Source organism: Erpetoichthys calabaricus, chromosome 9 (genome assembly GCF_900747795.2).
Source record: "Erpetoichthys calabaricus chromosome 9, fErpCal1.3, whole genome shotgun sequence".
Lineage (NCBI taxonomy): Eukaryota > Metazoa > Chordata > Cladistia > Polypteriformes > Polypteridae > Erpetoichthys > Erpetoichthys calabaricus.
The window spans coordinates 194,455,535-194,475,346 of NC_041402.2; the positions used below are offsets into that span (position 1 = coordinate 194,455,535).

Sequence of the window (19,812 nt, forward strand, 5' to 3'; positions counted from 1 at the left end):
GCAGTCTCTCACCATCCCACAGCCATCACGGACTCTACAGCTTGGGCCCCGGTGGCCTTTTTTTGTGCGCCTCTGGCTTTGTTTCTGATACCTGATCACGTCTCTCCTCCTTTCTTGGTGTTGTGTTTTTTGTTCCCATTTTCTCTGTTTGTTTTGTTCTTCATTTTGCTTTTTGTCGTTGTCACTCTGAGATTTCCTGTCTCCACGGTTTCTGATTTTCCTTCCTACGTCTCTTTTTCATGTTCTGACGCCTCTGGTTCTCCACCCGAGGTGTCGTTAACTACTTTTGATTTCTAGTCGTAGCTCTCGTGTGGACGTCTCCTTTACTCCATCGTCTAGCTTGGGGAATTCTTGGTGTTTCTCACTTTTACCGATTTGTGGTTTTTCTCTTTGATTTTTCTTTTTTTTTTCCTCGGTGTGATCTGCGTAACGGAGGACGGCGTTCTGCACATCACGTTTCTCATTCCTTCGGTTTCTTTACTTTTACATTTTGGACGCTCTACACTCTCGTTCTAATCCTCAGCATTCTCCTTCATTTCTCACTTTCTAGGTCTTTACGTTGGCTGAATTTCTATTTTGGGCAGGTCCCCATTTGCTCATCCCCTCCTCGTTTTTCTCAGTTTTACAATTTTCCACATGATTTCTCACTTCATTGACTTTCTCTCTTTCTCGTTTTTAACTCTCATTCATCGCTTGTTTCTGCTTTCCTATTCTCTCCATTTTCTGTTCTTTTTACAGACTTCTACATTCTCTCTTTGATGTTTGTTTTGTTTTAACCCTCCTCATTTGTCATTTCTCTTTTTTTGTCCCCTCTGTTTTTCTGTTCTATGTTTTTAGTTGTTTTTCTCCTTCTTCTTTTCCATTTCTCAATCTTCAGTTTCATTCATTTCACCTCCTTATTATTTGTTCTTCACATTCTCTGTGTTTCTCATCGTCTCAGCTCTCCTCACTTCGTTTCTCATTTTGTGACCCTCTCTCTCTCTTTCTCTCTATTTATATCTATATTTCTCTCTCTCTCTCTCTTTCTCTATTTCTCTCTCTCTCTATTTCTCTCTCTCTCTGCTGTTCTTTTCATTTCGCTGGCCCAGTTTCTCATTTGTCTATGTTGTATATCTGACGATTTCTCGTTTCTCATTCCCTTTTCTCATTTTGTGACCCTCTCTCTCTCTATTTATCTCTCTCTCTATTTCTCTCTCTCTCTCTGTTTCTCTCTCTCTGCTGTTCTTTTCATTTCGCTGGCCCAGTTTCTCATTTTTCTATATTGTATATCTGACAATTTCTCATTTCTCATTCCCTTTTCTCATTTTTCTAAGTTTTTTCTCTCTCCACACTGTTGCTGATTTGTGTTTCTCTGTTCCCGTCCACATTCCCTGTGTCTTTTTTTTACTCAGTTCTCCTCTTTTCCGTGTCTCTCACTTTTGGACTGTCTGCCTCTTTTTCATGTCCTTGTATTTTCTGTGGGGTGGTTTCTCATTTTGTGCCGTTTTTCTAGATCTCTAAATTGTGTTTCTCAGTTTACCATTTTCTGTTCTTAAATGTGTTCTTCTTTTCTTTTTTTTCTCGCTGCTCTTTCTCATTCCAGGTTCTCGTTTTTCACATTCCAAATGGTTTCTCATTTTATAAATTCAGCTTTTCTGTGTTTCACTCTCTGTTTCTAGTTTCCGCAGTCCTCCAGTCTTTGGTGTTTCTCATTTTGATTGTCTGGTCCCACTTCATGGTTTTGTTTGTCAGTCCACTCCCTCAATGTTTTCTTTATTTTTAAAAATTCCCCTCTTTTTATTTTTTTCTGTGTTTCTCATTTTGTGTTTCTCTGTCCTAATCTTTGGATTTACTTTTCATGGTCCACTCAGTATGTTCTCCTTTTTTTTTAATGGTTTCTCATTTTCCACTTTTCTCTCACTTTTAATTTTTTTCTGTCTTTCATTTTCAGATCCTTTGTTGGAGGTTCATGATTTTTTTTTCATTCCAATTTCTCATTTTATGTTACATCTGTCATTTTTGAATCTTTTTTTTTTCTCACTCTCTGTTCTTCATCTCCTTATGCCGTCGTGCCTTGTCAGTGCTGATCCCCCCTCCTGTTTCCATGATGTCCCTTGTCCCCTTCTCTTCTCTCGGGTCTACTGTGTTGTGTCCTCATGTCACCTGAAGGAGTCCAGAGCTTACCAAGCATCCCAAACCGTGCCTGCTGTGAAGCCTGCGCCCTCACATTCAGGGCCAGTGAGTGTTTCGCCGGGGTGACTGTGGCACCCCCCCGAGACCAAAGTCAAGGCGTTACATTTATTCTTCTTATAAAAAAAAAAACAAATCCCCTCCTCCTGGAAAGGCAGTGTGGGGGGCTCAAAGTACCAAGCGTTTGTGTCCCAAATCAGAGCCACACAGTCACCACTGAAAGCTCCTGCTGACGTCCTCCTCATGACAAAATCCGCCACAAAATGTGAGTGTAGCAAGTGGGCCGGATGAGGGGGGCGAAGTGGCGGCGCAGCCTGCAGCTTGTCTTGCCAGATGCCCACCTGTCCTGTGGTGGCAGCCTGAAACTCTAAGACAGGTCCACCCTAGATGCAGACCCCATGATCCTTCTCTACCATCGGACCCCCAACGTCTCGTCCATACTGGCCACTCCACTTCCAATTTTAAACTCTTTTCTTTCTGCTTCACAAATGAAAATCCCAGAAGATGGTGTGCCCCCTTAGAGTCACAGGCCGCTGCATTATCATTGGCGATGGTAGACAGTGACAGTTATCAGACGGCCAAGCTGAAGGTGAGCCCCCTTGGCTGCAGGCTTAAAGTCCGACATGGTGGGAGATGGTGGGCTTCTGCTGGGACTGTGAGATAAGCGTGTTTGGGTGGGCTGTGCGAAGAGGTGTCCAGTGTCCAGCGGTGAGGGGGACGGTCGGTCATACCACGGTACTGACTGACGGGTCCGAGAGGTTCAGCTGTCCTGTGATGTCGGTAGGGTGGTACTGCTGCTAAGAAAGAAAGAAAGAAAGAAAGAAAGAAAGAAAGAAAGAAAGAAAGAAAGAAAGAAAGAAAGAAAAAGAAAGAAAAAAAAGTCAGCTGGGGCAGGTGGCACACTTCCATCACGCTGCGGAGCTGGACGGTGATGACGGACATGGCTTCCCGGCGGTCAGTACTTCAAGAGCAGGTCCAGGACCCCCGCGGTGTGACAGCCTGCAAACGTCTGAATGAAGAGAGCCGTGTCCTTGTCACTCGCTCGCTCGCTCGCTGGCTGCAGGCTGTCATCCGCGCCGCCGCTCTCGACCCGAACGCGGCCGGGCAGCACCTGCTTGAAGACGGACTCGAGCTCGTTAAGGCAGAGTGCGGCGTTCTTGCAATGTCAGAACAGTGAGGAGGAAGGACGTGGACACACACAATCCTTCTGACTGACGTTCTGCGCACAAGAAACAGACAGAATGGTCACAGCGCCAGCTACTTCTACGTGACAACGCTGCGGCACGCCCCCAGGGTCCCACCTGACCGAGGGGGCCACACCGTCATGGAGGAACCCAGCAAGTTCAGCTTTGGCAAACATGCAGCGAGGCGCTCGAGTCAGATGGCTTCCTTTCACTCGAGAAGGCGGCCAGTGGGGAAAGGAAGAAATCTGACTGGAGGGTCAAAAACACTTGGAGAGTCGCGTTCGACTGACCTCACATGCACGGGAGCGCACCCGGAGCCGGGCACGTCTCCACCGCCGGGGCTCACTGCTCCTCATGCCAACCCGGCGGAACAGCGTGTGCCACCGTCATGGCACCGCCGTGTGCGAGCAAGTGAGCGAGCAGGTAGCCAGGGCCAGCAAAGTCATTCAAACCTGATTGCTGAGTGCCTGCCGAGCAACTGAATGGAAAGGGGCATGCAGAACACGGGGGCGGGAGATGGGAGGGGCTTTCGGGGGGTCGAGAGGTGAAGGGGAGGGGGAAAAAGGGGAGGGGCAGTGAGGGATTCTGGGGATCAACTGACCAGAGAAGAAAGTAAGTTTCCTGTGTGGGACTCGATCTGCAGTGGGCAGAGGAGCAGAGTCAGTGGTCAGTACAAGAAAGAGAGAGAGAGAGAGATGAAAATAGACAGGAAAGGCACTATATAACAGATAGATAGATAGATAGATAGATAGATAGATAGATAGATAGATAGATAGATAGATAGATAGATAGATAGATAGATAGATGCTAACATAGATAGACAGACATATATGAATGGTACCACATAATAGAGAGATAAATGTGAAAGGCGCTATATAACATAGAAAAACATATATAAAACGTACTGTATAATTGATAGATAGATGTGAAAAGCACTATATGACAGATAGATAGATAGATAGATAGATAGATAGATAGATAGATAGATAGATAGATAGATAGATAGATAGATATGAAAGGCACTATATAACATAGATTGACAGATATACCTGAAAGATGCGATATAATAGGTAGATAAAGGTTAATGGCACTTTTTAAAATTTATCAGCCATTTGTGAAAGGCACTATATAATAGATAGATAGATAGATAGATAGATAGATAGATAGATAGATAGATAGATAGATAGATAGATAGATAGATATGAAAGGCGCTATATAACATAGATTGACAAATATAAATGAAAGGTGCTTTATGAAAGGTAGACAGATGTGAATTGCACTATTTAAAAATTATTAGCCATTTGTGAAAGGCACTATACAATAGATAGATAGATAGATAGATAGATAGATAGATAGATAGATAGATAGATAGATAGATAGATATGTAAAAGGCAATATCATATAACATAGATAGACAGATATGAAAGGCACTATATAACAGATAAATGATGTGAAAGGGACCTTTTAGCATAGATTAGCAGCAATATGTGACAGGCAATAGATAGATAGATAGATAGATAGATAGATAGATAGATAGATAGATAGATAGATAGATAGATAGATACTTTATAACAGATAGATAGATATGAAAGGCACTATATAACATAGATTGACAGATATACATGAAAGATGCTATATAATAGGTAGATAAAGGTTAATGGCACTTTTTAAAATTTATCAGCCATTTGTGAAAGGCACTATATAATAGATAGATAGATAGATAGATAGATAGATAGATAGATAGATAGATAGATAGATAGATAGATAGATAGATAGATAGATATGAAAGGCGCTATATAACATAGATTGACAAATATAAATGAAAGGTGCTTTATGAAAGGTAGACAGATGTGAATTGCACTATTTAAAAATTATTAGCCATTTGTGAAAGGCACTATACAATAGATAGATAGATAGATAGATAGATAGATAGATAGATAGATAGATAGATAGATAGATAGATAGATAGATAGATAGATAGATAGATATGTAAAAGGCAATATCATATAACATAGATAGACAGATATGAAAGGCACTATATAACAGATAAATGATGTGAAAGGGACCTTTTAGCATAGATTAGCAGCAATATGTGACAGGCAATAGATAGATAGATAGATAGATAGATAGATAGATAGATAGATAGATAGATAGATAGATAGATACTTTATAACAGATAGATAGATATGAAAGGCACTATATAACATAGATTGACAGATATACATGAAAGATGCTATATAATAGGTAGATAAAGGTTAATGGCACTTTTTAAAATTTATCAGCCATTTGTGAAAGGCACTATACAATAGATAGATAGATAGATAGATAGATAGATAGATAGATAGATAGATAGATAGATAGATAGATAGATAGATAGATAGATAGATAGATAGATAGATAGATAGATGTGAAAGGCGCAATATAATACAAAGAAAGAGAAAGAGATGGGCATGTCATGTTTGTGCAGGGTTTAAATGGACAGGCTTCACATTGTCTGTGCCCCTTTGGCTGGGCAGCTGTGCCATGCCTTTTGCCAGTTTTGCCCACGGCTGCCCTGGCCGTTGATGGCGGGAGGTGCCACTCCTACAGTCAGGTTTACACACAGAGGCAGAGGCTTCGTGGGGTGCAGCACGGACACACTGAGCTCTCAGATCCATTGAAACCCATTTATAAACACTGATATGCCAACAACACAGCGGGAGATGGAGACATTTTTGTGACGGTTCTGTCGCCTGGCCAGTTTCTCAGCCATGTTTGCTTATCTTAAGTTAATTCCTGTAAAAATCACACTTTCCTAAAAAAAATGAAATAATTGTAATAAAATAAAATGATAAAAAAAGAGTTTATCTGGAAAAGAATATTAACCCCCCCCCCCCCCCACCCCCCCCCACCCCCATCTCGGTGTAGCTTGGACTTCAATACACACTCGTCCACTAATTATACAGAAGCTGCACACAATCAATAAATGCCCTAAATGGCTCCCCCCCCAAATTGATAAGTTTACCGCCCCCCCCCCCCCCCCCCCCCCCCCCCCCCGCCACCAGCCCTGAGCCCTGCACTGGCACCTAGGAGAAGGAAGGAGGATGTGATTAAGAAGAGTTACCTGCTGCCCTGTGGATCCTCGGTCCAGCGCCTTGGAGGTGACCTGGAATGGAAGCCTAAGTGCTAATCTACAGGCGCAGTGACCTGCCGCTCCCCTCAGTTTCTCTGTCATCGAGTCGTTATGCCTGAAAGCAGACCCTGTGAACTGATACCCTCGCCTCACAGTCCTAGCTGCTCTCTGGTCACCTCTAGTACCCCCCATCCCCTTCTCCACCATGTGAATGAGATCGGACCCAACAAAGACCACCACCTCCTGCTCCTTTTCTTTCAGATGTAATGGCCGAGTTGTGAATGCAGGCTGGCCATTCTGATTGTGTATGGGGCTGCGCCTCAGGGGGCTCATCAAGTCGTACAAGACCCCCAGACCACATGCATGTACAGCAGCTTAAGGACTTGCCACTAAAATGTAGACAGGCCGGTGTGTGTAGTGCCACCTCCATTACTTACCAGATATTACACAACCGCCAGATCACCAGAGCCATCACAAATGTCACGCCGTCAGGAATCCTTTCTGAAAACGCAGATAACTGGGTGTGCAGCGCCACCCTCAGGATTTATGGGGCATTACATGACATCCTACTTAACTTTTTGCACTGTCTATGATAAGCCCTGTCTGACTGTGCCGTCCTTAGCATATAGCGCCCCCCGCACCCACCCATTTGGACATTAAACTGGGACAGCTGTACTGACATGAGATGTGATGCTCTGTCCACCACCCCCAGAGGGGGCTGACTGACCCCCTTTGATTAGCAGCGTACCACCTGTTGGTTTCTTCTCATCAATGCTTGCTGCCCTCTACTGGGGGCTTTGTGGGTTGCTCAACGGCACAGTTCCCTTTAACGGCCCATTGGACTGGGAGACCCTAAGACTAGGCTGGACCCACAGGGCAGTTGGACGGACTGGACAGAATGGCCAGTGAGCACAAATCTGGGATGCACTACCAAGGATGGCCCTCCTGGGGGTCTTCAAAAACCTGAAAACCAACCAACGAAACACGTCAAGGAAGGCTGGAATTTGATGAAGGGAATCGGCAAACTCAGGTGAAGAATAAAAGGAAATAAAAAAAAAGAGAGAGAAGAGGCCGGACCCCCATAGACGGAGAAGCAGGGCTCACCAGTGGGGTCTCCCTGCAATGGAAAATGGTGACCTGAAAGCAGACAGCGTGAAAGAAACAGCATCATTAGTGGGGTGACTAGGGTGCGGTAGCACTGCAGAGAAGCCAGGAGGCGCTCTTTACACGTTGCAGATTAGGTCGGTAACACAGACAAGAAGAATCAGATGGAAATGACAGAAAAAAAAAATCTTAAGTCACAATTATATTGCATGTGGTGCATGAGGTGAGGTGACATTAAAAAATGCAGTTTCAAACTAGACAAGGCGGTCGAGAGACAAAAATAATAAGAAGAAAACAGTTAAAAAGGCACGAACACACGTTGAAATCAGAGCAGCGGTGGACATGGGACACGCTCAAGTCGTGGACGCGTAGGCCCCTCCCCTCGCCAAGACCCGCCCCCGCCCGCCCCGCCCATAACTCTTCTGTCCTTCAGCGACTGCTGCCGGCAGGATGGTTTGTCAATGGTGGATCGACAGACATGTGGCCATGACTGGAACTGCACGCTGGAATGGGGCGTGGGTGATGGCACAGCATAGATAGAAAAGAGGAAGAGGAAGAGTGAGGGCGGAATTGCTGCGGCTCCTTACCGTGTCTTTGGAGGACCTACGTCTCTTGAAGCTGGAGGCCAAGGTGGAAGTGATGGACCTAAAAGAGGCTTTCTTTTTGGGGTCGGGTTCTGCTCTACCACTTTTTCTATCCTAAAATAAATATATATGTAGAAGAATTATTGATGTCCAAAATGAAGAGCCTTCTGGCTTCAACTCTGCCCAGCCGATGGCAAAGCAACACTTCTCCCCCAAATCCGTGTGCCTGCCGGGGGAGGGATGGGGGGACCCTGCCACCTTCCAACAAGTGCATGCAGACGTCGGCCTGCTGCCTAGGGCTGCCATCTGTCCTCCTTCTCTTCTGCCCGTGCCCTGCTGCGGACAGCCTGGCCAAGTTCTACACCAAGGCCAGCTGGCGCTCCTCTCAGGAGTCGCCCACAGACAAACGGTCTACTAGTCTCCCTTTCCAGTGACCTTGCCCTCCTTCAACAGATGAGAAATAGCCAACCGTTCAGGCTGTCTCGGTTTATATAGTGTCTTACACGGAGAACACTACTAGAAAGAACCAAAAAGCCAGAGCTTACTTTATATGGTGCCTTTCTTTCCCAGTAGTATCCTCTATAGACTGCTTCTCTAATAGAATAATAAAGTGAAGCCCGGTCTTAATATATAGCGTCCTTTATTTTCAATACTGTCCTAAATGTTAAACAGTGCTTTTCATGTTGAGTAATAAAGTGAAGCCCGGTGATGATATATAGCGCCTTTCATTTTTTGATTCTGTATTTTAATTAGTGTTTCTCTAATAGTGTAATAAAGTGAAAATTGGTCATACTATATAGCGCCTTTAATTTTCGGTACTCTCCTTTATTTTAAACCGTGTGAAGCCCGGTCATGATATATAGCACCTTTCATTTTTTTATTCTGTATTTTAATTAGTGTTTCTCTAATAGTGTAATAAAGTGAAAATTGGTCGTACTATATAGCGCCTTTAATTTTTTTATTCTGTATTTTAATTAGTGTTTCTCTAATAGTGTAATAAAGTGGAAATAGGTCATAATATATAGTGCCTTTAATTTTCGGTACTTTCCTTTATTTTAAACCGTGCGAAGCCCGGTCATGATATACAGCGCCTTTCATTTTCGGTTGCTTCTCTAATAAAATAATGAAATGAAGCCTGCTCATGATATATAGCGTCTTTTATTTTATGTACTCTCTTTTATTTTAAACAGTACTTCTCCTACAGAGTAATAAAGTGAAGCCTGGTCATAATATATAGTGCCTTTTATTTTCGGTTTTATCCTTTATTTTAAACCGTGTGAAGCCCGGTGATGATATACAGCACCTTTCATTTTTTGATTTTGTATTTTAATTAGTGTTTCTCTAATAGAGTCATAAAGTAAAAATTGGTCATAATATATAGCGCCTTTTATTTTCGGTTCTGTATTTTAAATTGTGCTTCTCTAATAGAATAATAAAATGAAGCCTGTTCAGGATATATAGCGTCATTTATTTTCGGTACTGTCCTTTATTTTAAACCGTGTGAAACCCGATCATGATATATAGCGCCTTTTCATTTTTTGATTCTGTATTTCAATTAGTGTTTCTCTAATAGAGTAATAAAGTGAAAATTGGTCATAATATATAGCGTCTTTTATTTTCGGTACTTTCCTTTACTTTAAACCGTGTGAAGCCCGGTAATGATATACAGCGCCTTTCATTTTCGGTTGCTTCTCTAATAGAATAATAAAATGAAGCCTGCTCACGATATATAGCGTCTTTTATTTTCGGTACTCTCCTTTATTTTAAACAGTGCTTCTCCTACAGAGTAATAAAGTGAAGCCTGGTTATAATATATAGCGCCTTTAATTTGTGTTACTGTCCTTTATTTTAAACAGTGCTTCTCTATACAGAGTAATAAAGTGAAGTCTGGTTATAATATATAGCGCCTTTTCATTTTTTGATTCTGTATTTTAATTAGTGTTTCTCTAATAGAGTAATAAAGTGAAAATTGGTTATAATATATAGCGCCTTTAATTTGTGTTACTCTCCTTTATTTTAAACAGTGCTTCTCCTACAGAGTAATAAAGTGAAGCCTGGTTATAATATATAGCGCCTTTAATTTGTGTTACTGTCCTTTATTTTAAACAGTGCTTCTCTATACAGAGTAATAAAGTGAAGTCTGGTTATAATATATAGCGCCATTTCATTTTTTGATTCTGTATTTTAATTAGTGTTTCTCTAATAGAGTAATAAAGTGAAAATTGGTTATAATATATAGCGCCTTTAATTTGTGTTACTCTCCTTTATTTTAAACAGTGCTTCTCTATGCAGAGTAATAAAGTGAAGTCTGGTTATAATATATAGCGCCTTTAATTTGTGTTACTCTCCTTTATTTTAAACAGTGCTTCTCTATACAGAGTAATAAAGTGAAGTCTGGTTATAATATATAGCGCCTTTTCATTTTTTGATTCTGTATTTTAATTAGTGTTTCTCTAATAGAGTAATAAAGTGAAAATTGGTTATAATATATAGCGCCTTTAATTTGTGTTACTCTCCTTTATTTTAAACAGTGCTTCTCTATGCAACTTATTTCCCGATCCATCAAATTTCAATCAGGCGTATGTGAAGTCTCTTACAGCGCTACAATAAACTCGTGTTTATTATTATAGAACAGTTGGAGGGGCGGGGGTGTGTGGCTATGGGTTATTATTACGTATCATTTGACTGGCGCCTTTAACCCAATGGGCTCCATTTCACTTGTGAAGTGACGTGCTCAGGGTCACACCGTGTCAGCAGCAGGATTTGAACCCACAGCTTCAGGGTCTGAGGTCCAAAAACCTGAACCACTACACCCCCACTGCCTGCAAGGGGGCGGGATGGGCACGATGAGAAATAACGTTTCACTTTATTAAGTTTTAATTTTCAAACGTCCACCCCAGTAGTGGCCCTGACACAATGCTTTCCACAGAGGGCGCTGTTTTATTTTCTATTATTTTTCCGGTCTGCGCACCTTTACTGAGTGCGGGCTTTTTATTTTCTTCAGGATTATTTCTAGCAGTCACCCACCTACTTTTTCTTATAACTTTAGAGATTTAACAAAACCGTATGAATCCATGTTTTGTACGTTTTAATAACGCCTTATGGATCTAAAAGAATCCTCCTCACGGTTTAATTAAAAGACTGCCTGTCATAACGAGCTGTCAGAACTGACATTTTGGGGGCTCGGTGCTCCCTGTTTTTCCAAATTAATACAACGATCTGAAAACACGGCGACTGAGGGCCGCGCTCGCCAAGTACCCGGATGTCTCCCTTTCGGGCGGTCATTACTTTTGTTACGTAACTACAGCTCGGTGCCCCTGCTTCTCTCTAATGACGGGCACATCCTGAGCAGAGCACCGCAGCAGCTTCTAGGGATTATGCTGTTGGGATTTCTCGGGGGGGGGGGTGTGGGGGGAGCATTCATTCCCTAACCATGGAAAAGCCGCGGCTCTGTTGAGTGAGTGAGTCGGGGGGTGGAAGGAGCCCCCCTGGGACCCTGCCGCTAGCCTGGCCTTTTGCTCATCGGTGACTCTGCTGTCCCTCCAGTGTCTAGGACCCGCTACCTCTGCGCTTTTTCTTTGTCTGTTTTAATGGAGGGCTGCATGGGGAAAAAGAAAGAACAACAATCATCTTTGGATACTTGGTCACCTTCCTACTCAAATTCAAAGGCTGCTTTAAAAGGAACAGAAAGCAAAAAATACATGGAGATAATATCCAAAGAAAGGCAAAGGAAGAGTCAAAGCATTTTGCTTTATGATATCATAAAGAGATGATTATGAAATCATAAAAATGCAACAAACGGAAAAAATAAAAAATAAAACAATACAAAAATGAGGAAAGAGCGATTCAGCCCCGACCTTAACACCAACACAGCGAAATAAGTGAAATCCACCCACGCATGCAGCCCAGCAGCAGCAGCACTGGGGTAGAAACACTGGTCCGGCCGACATGCACACTGGGACTCAGGTAGAAGCAGCATGAATGAGATGAGATGTCGTCCACCCTACTCGCAAATACAGCGTCACCACAAGGGTCCTGCAAGGCAGCGGTCATCACCGTCTATGTGGGCCCGCAGAGGCGAACAAAGAAGGCGACAGAGGAGCGGAGCAGAGTGTCTGTGTGTGTGTGTGCGCGTGCGCGCGCGCGCTCGCGAGCGCCGGAGCACCAGATCTGTGCAGACGAACGCCAGCAGGGGGAAGCACCGCTAGCAGGGGCGTCGGAGCGTCGGTAAGCAGCCACTTCACAGGACACGTCTTCGTGTTAGCCTAGCTGCTTACAATTCATTTATTTTGTGTAGCCCCTCTTCTGTTACGGATCACCGCAGTACAGGCTCGGCAATGGTTAAACGGCGCCCCAGTTTTCTTTAAACGCTGAACTCTGGTTCCAGATTCTGATTTTAGCGTTATGACACGTAATTCGGTGTCCACGACACTTTTTTATATGTCTAAGCTCAAATGGGCAGTGTTTTTTTATACCTCCTTGGTATTAAGCGCTGGCTCGTTTGCTGGTTACCTGTATTCAAAATACTAGAAGAGTATAAAATTTAGAAAGAGAAAAGGACTGGGCATCGGAATTCGAGTCGACTTCTGAATTTTGTCTTCTAGCGGCGCTTGCTTCGAGTCACATAGCCCGGCTGGAACTCAAGCGCATCGACTCGTCTGCTTTAATTGAAGCAGGTGGACCCAGGACTGATCGAACACCCTCCCTGGAAACTTCCCAAAATATTGTAGTTCTTTCGTGGTCCCTTTGTCAAGCAGGACAGATGAACAAGCGAGCCGCAAAAAAAAATCGCCCACAATTGACTCTTTAACTGCAGAGAATCGAGCGGCAGGGATTGAGGGGTCTTCACGAAGGCACACGACCGCCACCGTGAGGCCAGTTGAAGAACTGCCGCTGAAGTTGGAATCGGGCGTCTTAATGCGCGATTACAAGGGAGGGCCGGGATTAAACGTTGTTTTAAAGCAGGGGTCCTCAATCACAGCTGCAGGCTTTTCTTTTAACCAGGACCGTTCTTAGGCATAGGCAAACTAGGCGACCGCCTAGGGCCCCCACTGCCAAGGGGCGCTTTTTTTTAACCAAATAGCCTACAACTTACAGGTCCATATATTTCAGAAGTACAAATTTTCTCTGCTGTCGGAATTATCAATATGGTTACGCGCGAGCAAAGAGGAAACAGTGACAACGACAGGCAGAATCAAGGTGACGGAGTGGTGGGCGGGGCCGCAGTGGGAGGGCACTGATCCTCCACCTCGCCTGCCTCCCAGCGTCTGCGCAACAAATCGATCACGCTATAAGTAGCGGAAGCTGGGAAAATCAAAACCATTCCACAAAGCGACTTGACAGTGGGTGGTTTGCTCCGTCCCTCCGTCTGCTCTGCTATAATTTATTCGTGTATCACGCGCCCTCGTGTAAAACGCGCACCGTAATTTTTACAAAAAAAATCGCAAAAAAAATTTGTCAAGTGGACAAAGAGCGAGCGCGCGAGAGAGAGAGTGAGAGAGCGAGAGCGGAGAGAGAGAGAGAGATAGAGAGAGCGCAAGAGAGCGAGAGAGAGAGAGAGAGAGAGAGAGGGAGAGATAGAGAGAGCGCAAGAGAGCGAGAGAGAGAGCGCAAGAGAGCGAGAGAGAGAGCGCAAGAGAGCGAGAGAGAGAGAGGGAGCGGATAGAGCGAGAGAGAGAGGGAGAGCAAGAGATAGAGAGAGCGAGAGCGGAGAGAGAGAGAGAGATAGAGCGAGAGAGAGCGCACGTGAGAGAGAGAGAGAGAGGGAGAGAGCGAGAGCGGAGAGAGAGAGAGAGATAGAGAGAGCGCACGTGAGAGAGAGAGCGAGAGAGATAGAGAGAGAGCGAGAGCGGAGAGAGATAGAGAGAGAGCGAGAGCGGAGAGAGATAGAGAGAGCGAGAGCGAGAGAGAGAGAGAGCGGATAGAGAGAGAGAAGGAGAGAGAGAGAGGGAGAGAGAGAGATAGAGAGAGAGAGCGAGCAAGAGCGCGCACGCGACAGAGAGATAGAGAGAGAGAGTGAGAGCGGAGAGAGAGAGAGCGCAAGAGAGCGAGAGAGAGAGAGGGAGAGAGAGAGAGCGGATAGAGCGAGAGAGAGAGAGGGAGAGCAAGAGATAGAGAGAGCGAGAGCGGAGAGAGAGAGAGAGATAGAGCGAGAGAGAGCGCACGTGAGAGAGAGAGAGAGATGGAGAGCAAGAGATAGCGAGAGCGGGGAGAGAGAGATAGAGAGAGCGCACGAGAGAGAGAGAGCGAGAGAGAGAGAGCGAGAGAGATAGAGCGGATAGAGAGCGAGAGAAGGAGAGAGAGAGAGCGAGAGCCCAAGCAGAAGAAGTAAACATTACAGAAAAAAATGTCCTCGTGTATGACGCGCACCTGATTTTCTAATACTAATTTTCGGTATTTACCGTATACATGTAGGCTATCTTTTCCATCGAAAAAGGAAAAGAGGTAGTGGGACATACATCTCTCGTCTGAGGTCCATTTTGCAACTTCACAATTCAGTTTTATCCTCAGCTCCGGGGGAGGGGGGACCCCCGGGACCCCCCCTTTCCGGGGCCCCCTACCTACGCTCCATCCCTAGGGCCCCCAAAAACTTAAGAACGGCCCTGTTCTAACCCAGACTACCTGCAGGCTTTTGTTCTAACCCTAACCGTGATTGAGGACCCCTGTTTTAAACAATCTGTTAGACGCTGATGTGTGGAGCCCGTTATAACACCCTTTTTTATTTCCCATCCAGGTCCAGCAGGAATGAACCGTGCAACTTATTTTTTTGTTTTTAGCGTCTTTCAATGTCATTTTGTTAGGCAACTGGGGCTTAACAAGTTACTTTGAAGCAAGTATCAAGATTTCTTATTCGGCCCCCGCAGAGCTTACAATTACAATAAGCAATTTATATTTACATATTTGCCCAACGACATTTGAGACACAATTAATTGGCTTCATGCCTTTTCCCATTGGGAGCCCAGGCAGGTGAAGTGACTTGCTTGTGGTCACGTGGCGTCAGTAGTGGGATTTGAACCCACAGCCTCAGAGTCTGAAGTCCATAAGCCTTAACCACCGCACCACACAGCCTGTGAAGGACACACATGTGTGACAAGTCATATTTGTAAGAACGTTATTAAATTTAACATAGATGCCGATGGAATGTGGACAAATAAAAAGAAAGGATTACACAAACCTCACACACGCAGTGTACCTGAGCCAGGGATGTAAACGCAGGACACCAGGAATGTGTGAGGCGCTGGCACTAATCAAAGCCTGGATGATCTGCTAAACATTGAATCAAAAATGATTTGAAGAAATCGTCCAGCCATCCATTTTCTAAACCTGCTTACCAAGAAGAGATTTGCAGAGAGAAGCTGGTGCCAATGCCTGCAGCACTGGGCAGAGCACCCAGAGAGAGTGCCAGTCCATGGCATGGCGAGCACACTCTGTGCGCCTAACTTGCGTGTCTTTGGGATGAAACTGGAGCAGCCAAATGACACGGGGGGGTTGCACCCGGGCACTTGAATTACCACCGTGCCACCGGAATGCTCTTGTACAAATAATATAATAGCAAAGGCGGGTGGAATTTATACCGTGGATGTTTTATTTGTTCAAATGAATTAATAATAAAGTGCGAAATTCCCTTTCCTCCTGCCTTTTCCATTGGAGTTAAATGGAAGGCTGCAGCCCACCTCATCAGTGCCTGGCACAAGGCAAAGATGAGCCCTGCAAGGCATGCATATGCCAGTCTATGGCGGTGCGCTCATCAGGACAGTTTGGCACTGGCAGTGGGGACAAAAGAGACAATCTGGTGGCAAGGGAAACGGTACAAGTCACGCCACTTGGAATACCAGCGGAGAGAAATGGCACTCAAATGGCAGTAGGGGAGGAAATCAAAAAAGACGAGAGGCGAGAATCAGAAGCTGGTAGCGCCAGGGGAAATGTTATCTGAAATTCAAAGGCGGCCATCTGATATTTTGGCACAAATGGCGCCGATGTAACTAATCTGACCCACTTATCCAGGGCAGGCCCACAGGGTAGCTGGAGCCAATCCTAGCAGTCATCAGGCACATTTTACATAATTAATCGCTCAGAAAAAAGTACCAAAGGTGTGACATTTAGAGTAATGACAACGTGGCACAAGAAGACTGGCCCGAGGTCACGCCAGCAGCGTCCCGACAGCACCCCCTGTAGGTTAGCATTCGTCTGCACTAAGATCTGTTGCGCCCTCACTGCCCGCTGTCTGCGCTCCTCTCTGCAGGCCCACTGGCGCCGGGCGCACTCGATGGGCAGCTCGCCCGGACTGGCAGGCTTGGCCACTTCCAGACCTAATCCAGCCAACGAGTCCCAAGGGTTTGTGCAGAAGGCTTGGTGGGACTCGTTCTCCTCCACTGTCCCCCGCTAGCAGCAAATTGCCCCCGTCGATGGTGCCATGGAAGTCCACCTGAGTGAGGGACAGGGCCACCCTCACAAAAACGTCTGCACTCCCGGTTCATGCCATGAACTAGGATGGGTGTTTTTTGATGGGATGAGTTTTACGTACTAATCTCGGAGTCCCGGCTCGGCCCAGTACCTCCCTGCCTGGAACCTCCTTACTGTCCTGCAGGGACACACAAGAGACAGCAGGAAGGAGTGTGACTGCTTCTGAAGCTCAGAGAGGGGGCGCCGTTTCTCACCGCTAGCAGCAGAAGCCCCCGTCTCCACATCTCCGAAAACCTCGCTGACCCAACTCTAGGGGTTGGCTTCCACAAAAGGCAAAAGAAGACATTGAACTGAAAGGACTCCCAACGTGGTGGTACCCCAAAGTCCAGTTCCAATGAGGAGTCTCTCTGGGCTGGACTTGCAGTGCACCACCCCACCCCAGCCTCACCACCACCTCCCATCCCAGGTAGGTCCACCTAGACTGTCCATCTGAGCCACAGACTCATCTAAGCCCCTAGTCCACTCAGAACTTTAGTTCACTGTCCATTCAAGCCTCCGCCTCTAATTTCGACATTTTGTCCACCTCATTTTTGGACCTCAACTTTCTGTCCATTCAAGCCTCTGTCTATTAGCGTCCTGTCCACTCCAGGCCTTCATTTCCACATCTCCACCTATTGTCCCTGCCACTCATCTATGCATCTTGTGTACCTTCAGGTCTTCACGTTTATTTCTAAGTGTTGTCCATTGGTCCTGGGCCCTGTCTTCCAATCTGCTCAGGTTTCTGCACGTCCATCTCTAGCCCTTCACCTCTGCATGCCAACCTTCTGCCCACTCCTGACACAGACATCTGCTCCAGTCTGCTGCTATCTCTCCACCTCAGCCAGTCCAGTCCATTCAAACTGGTCCTGAAATGGGCACCTGTGCCTCTCCATCTGGGTCTCTGGCGTGATCCACCACTATGCCCTGTCCACTAAAAGAGTCTGCGTCATTCACCTGTCTATTCAGACTTGGTCTCTCTCTGTGTACTTCTACCCCACTGTGTCCACCTCTTCACTCTTCCTTACTCAAACTCAGTGTCCACCATAGTCAGCTGTCCACTCAGGCTCGGCCTCTCTGTCCATTCCTATCTCTCTTTTTCTGCCTGTCCACTCATTTTCACTGCAATTATTCACATGTCCACTCAAGTTCTGCCTCTCTGTCCACTCCTGTCACCCACCTGTCCATTTGTCCACTCCAGTGTTATTGTCTTTCTGTCTAACATCCATCACTCAAAGTGCCTGCGTCTGTCCACTCAGACTCTGTCTATGTGTCCACTCCATTACTCATTGCCCATTGGCACACTCCTGTCCACCCACCGCCACCCACAGAGCCAGCCTTACTCACCGGTCCACTCACACTCTGTCTATTTGTTCACTTGTGTCTTTTGTCCTTCTGTTCACCCCCTGTCCCTCACTCTTCCTGCCTTTGTCACCTGTCGACTCTGCCTGTCCTCTCCTGTCCCCTCCTCTGTCACTCCCAGTGCCAGCACATTCACCTGTCCGCTGTCTCTCAAGTCATACCTGCAGATTCTTCCTCCAGACGTTGACCGCAGCAAACGCAAGTTGCATTTGTTTCCTCCGGGCATCCTTGTGCCGCTTGTATGCGATTTCAATGAATATCAGGAAGATTCCAGCAACGATGCCACCAGCAACCAGCATGAAGACACCTGCAGGGAGGAAGAAACAAAAACAGCAGGGAAATCAATGAAATATGAAAGATAATGGAGCTGTGGACATGGCAGAAGAAGAAGAAGAAGAAGAAGAAGAAGAAGAAGAAGAAGAAGAAGAAGAAAAAGAAGAAGAAGAAGAAGAAAAAAGGTCTTACTTGACCCTCAGTAGGAAAGGGGGATTAGAGGGACATTTACTAGTAAACACAGTGAGGGCGTTGTACATGGTGGGCATCACTGTTGGAGTATCAGAGACAGGAATTGCAGTGGAAAGGAACACATCAGAGCATAAAGATGGGCCACAAACAGCCAGACTTGACTTCAAGGAGTTACGGCATTTATAAAAGAGCAGACACTGAGCATATAAAAGGCTCTCTATAAAATTACTATTATTATTGGGAACAGTGTGGGCAAAGGATCACTAGACCCCAAAAAATCAAAAGCCACACAGGACAGACACAGCTGCCTGCTCACCTGCCATGTTCTCGAAGGTCAAAGTGGCAGGAGCATTGCTGCGCGAGTCGCATTCCTGGTATCTCACCCATGTCTTATCCAGGTCTTCCATGAATCCATTTTCATGTGAACTAAAATGGAAAGTCAGATTTCAACAAAACGTCCACAGACAACACCACACCTCCAGCTTCTCCCCACAGTCCCTCCTTTATGGCAGGGATTGTTTGGGTTTCCTCTTCAGTCCTTCCCTTATATGAAACTGACTTAGGCTCCTCCTTAATTATACGGATTGACTGGGGCTCCTCCCCTAACTCCTCTTTTACTATAGGGATTGTATGGGGCTCCTCCTGTAGCTCATCTTTTATTATAGGGATTTCTGGGGCTCCTCCCCTAGCTCCTCCTTTATTATAGGGATTGTACAGGGCTCCTCCCCTAGCTCCTCTTTTATTATGAGGATTGCCTGGGGCTCCTCCTCTAGCTCCTCTTTAATTGTAGGAATTGCCTGGGGCTCCTCCCCTAGCTCCTCTTTTATTATAGGGATTTCTGGGGCTCCTCCCCTAGCTCCTCTTTTATTATAGGGATTGCCTGGGGCTCCTCCCCTAGCTCCTCCTTTATTATAGGATTGGCTGGGCCTCCTCCCCTTGCTCCTCTTTTATGTAAGATTGACTGGGGCTCCTCTCCTGTCTCCTCTTCGATTATAGCCGATTGTCCGGGGCTCCTCTCCTAACTCCTCTTTTACTATAGGGATTGTATGGGGCTCCTCCTGTAGCTCATCTTTTATTATAGGGATTGGATGGGGCTCCTCCCCTAGCTCCTCCTTTATTATAGGGATTGTACGGGGCTCCTCCCCAAGCTCCTCTTTAATTTTAGGGATTGTCTGGGGCTCCTCCCCTACCTCGTCCTTTATTATACAGATTGTCTGGGGTTCCTCCTCTAGCTCCTCTTTAATTGTAGGAATTGTCTGGGGCTCCTCCCCTAGCTCCTTTTTTATTTTAAGGATTGTCTGGGGCTCCTCCCCTAGCTCCTCTTTAATTATAGGGATTGCCTGGGGCTCCTCCCCTAGCTCCTCTTTTATTATAGGGATTGCCTGGGGCTCCT

The 19,812-nt window shown here is 45.6% G+C and overlaps 1 protein-coding gene across 9 annotated transcripts in view; it reads right to left on the reverse strand.

The window, feature by feature from the left end:
- Positions 1-394: 394 nt before the first annotated feature.
- grin1a (glutamate receptor, ionotropic, N-methyl D-aspartate 1a) overlaps positions 395-19,812 on the reverse strand; it is a 77,005-nt gene continuing 57,587 nt past the window's right edge. For 2 of the 9 annotated variants that reach the window (XM_051932286.1, XM_028808721.2), the window contains 6 exons: positions 18,736-18,845; positions 18,116-18,261; positions 16,678-16,734; positions 8,157-8,267; positions 3,955-3,990; positions 395-2,966 (listed from right to left, as the gene is read on the reverse strand). In XM_051932286.1, coding sequence (XP_051788246.1) covers positions 2,895-2,966; positions 3,955-3,990; positions 8,157-8,267; positions 16,678-16,734; positions 18,116-18,261; positions 18,736-18,845 — 532 coding nt within the window. In that variant the 3' untranslated portion in view covers positions 395-2,894. The remainder of the gene's footprint in view (positions 2,967-3,954; positions 3,991-8,156; positions 8,268-16,677; positions 16,735-18,115; positions 18,262-18,735; positions 18,846-19,812) is intronic. The other 7 variants (XM_051932287.1, XM_028808725.2, XM_028808736.2 and 4 more) reach the window with 4 other exon arrangements.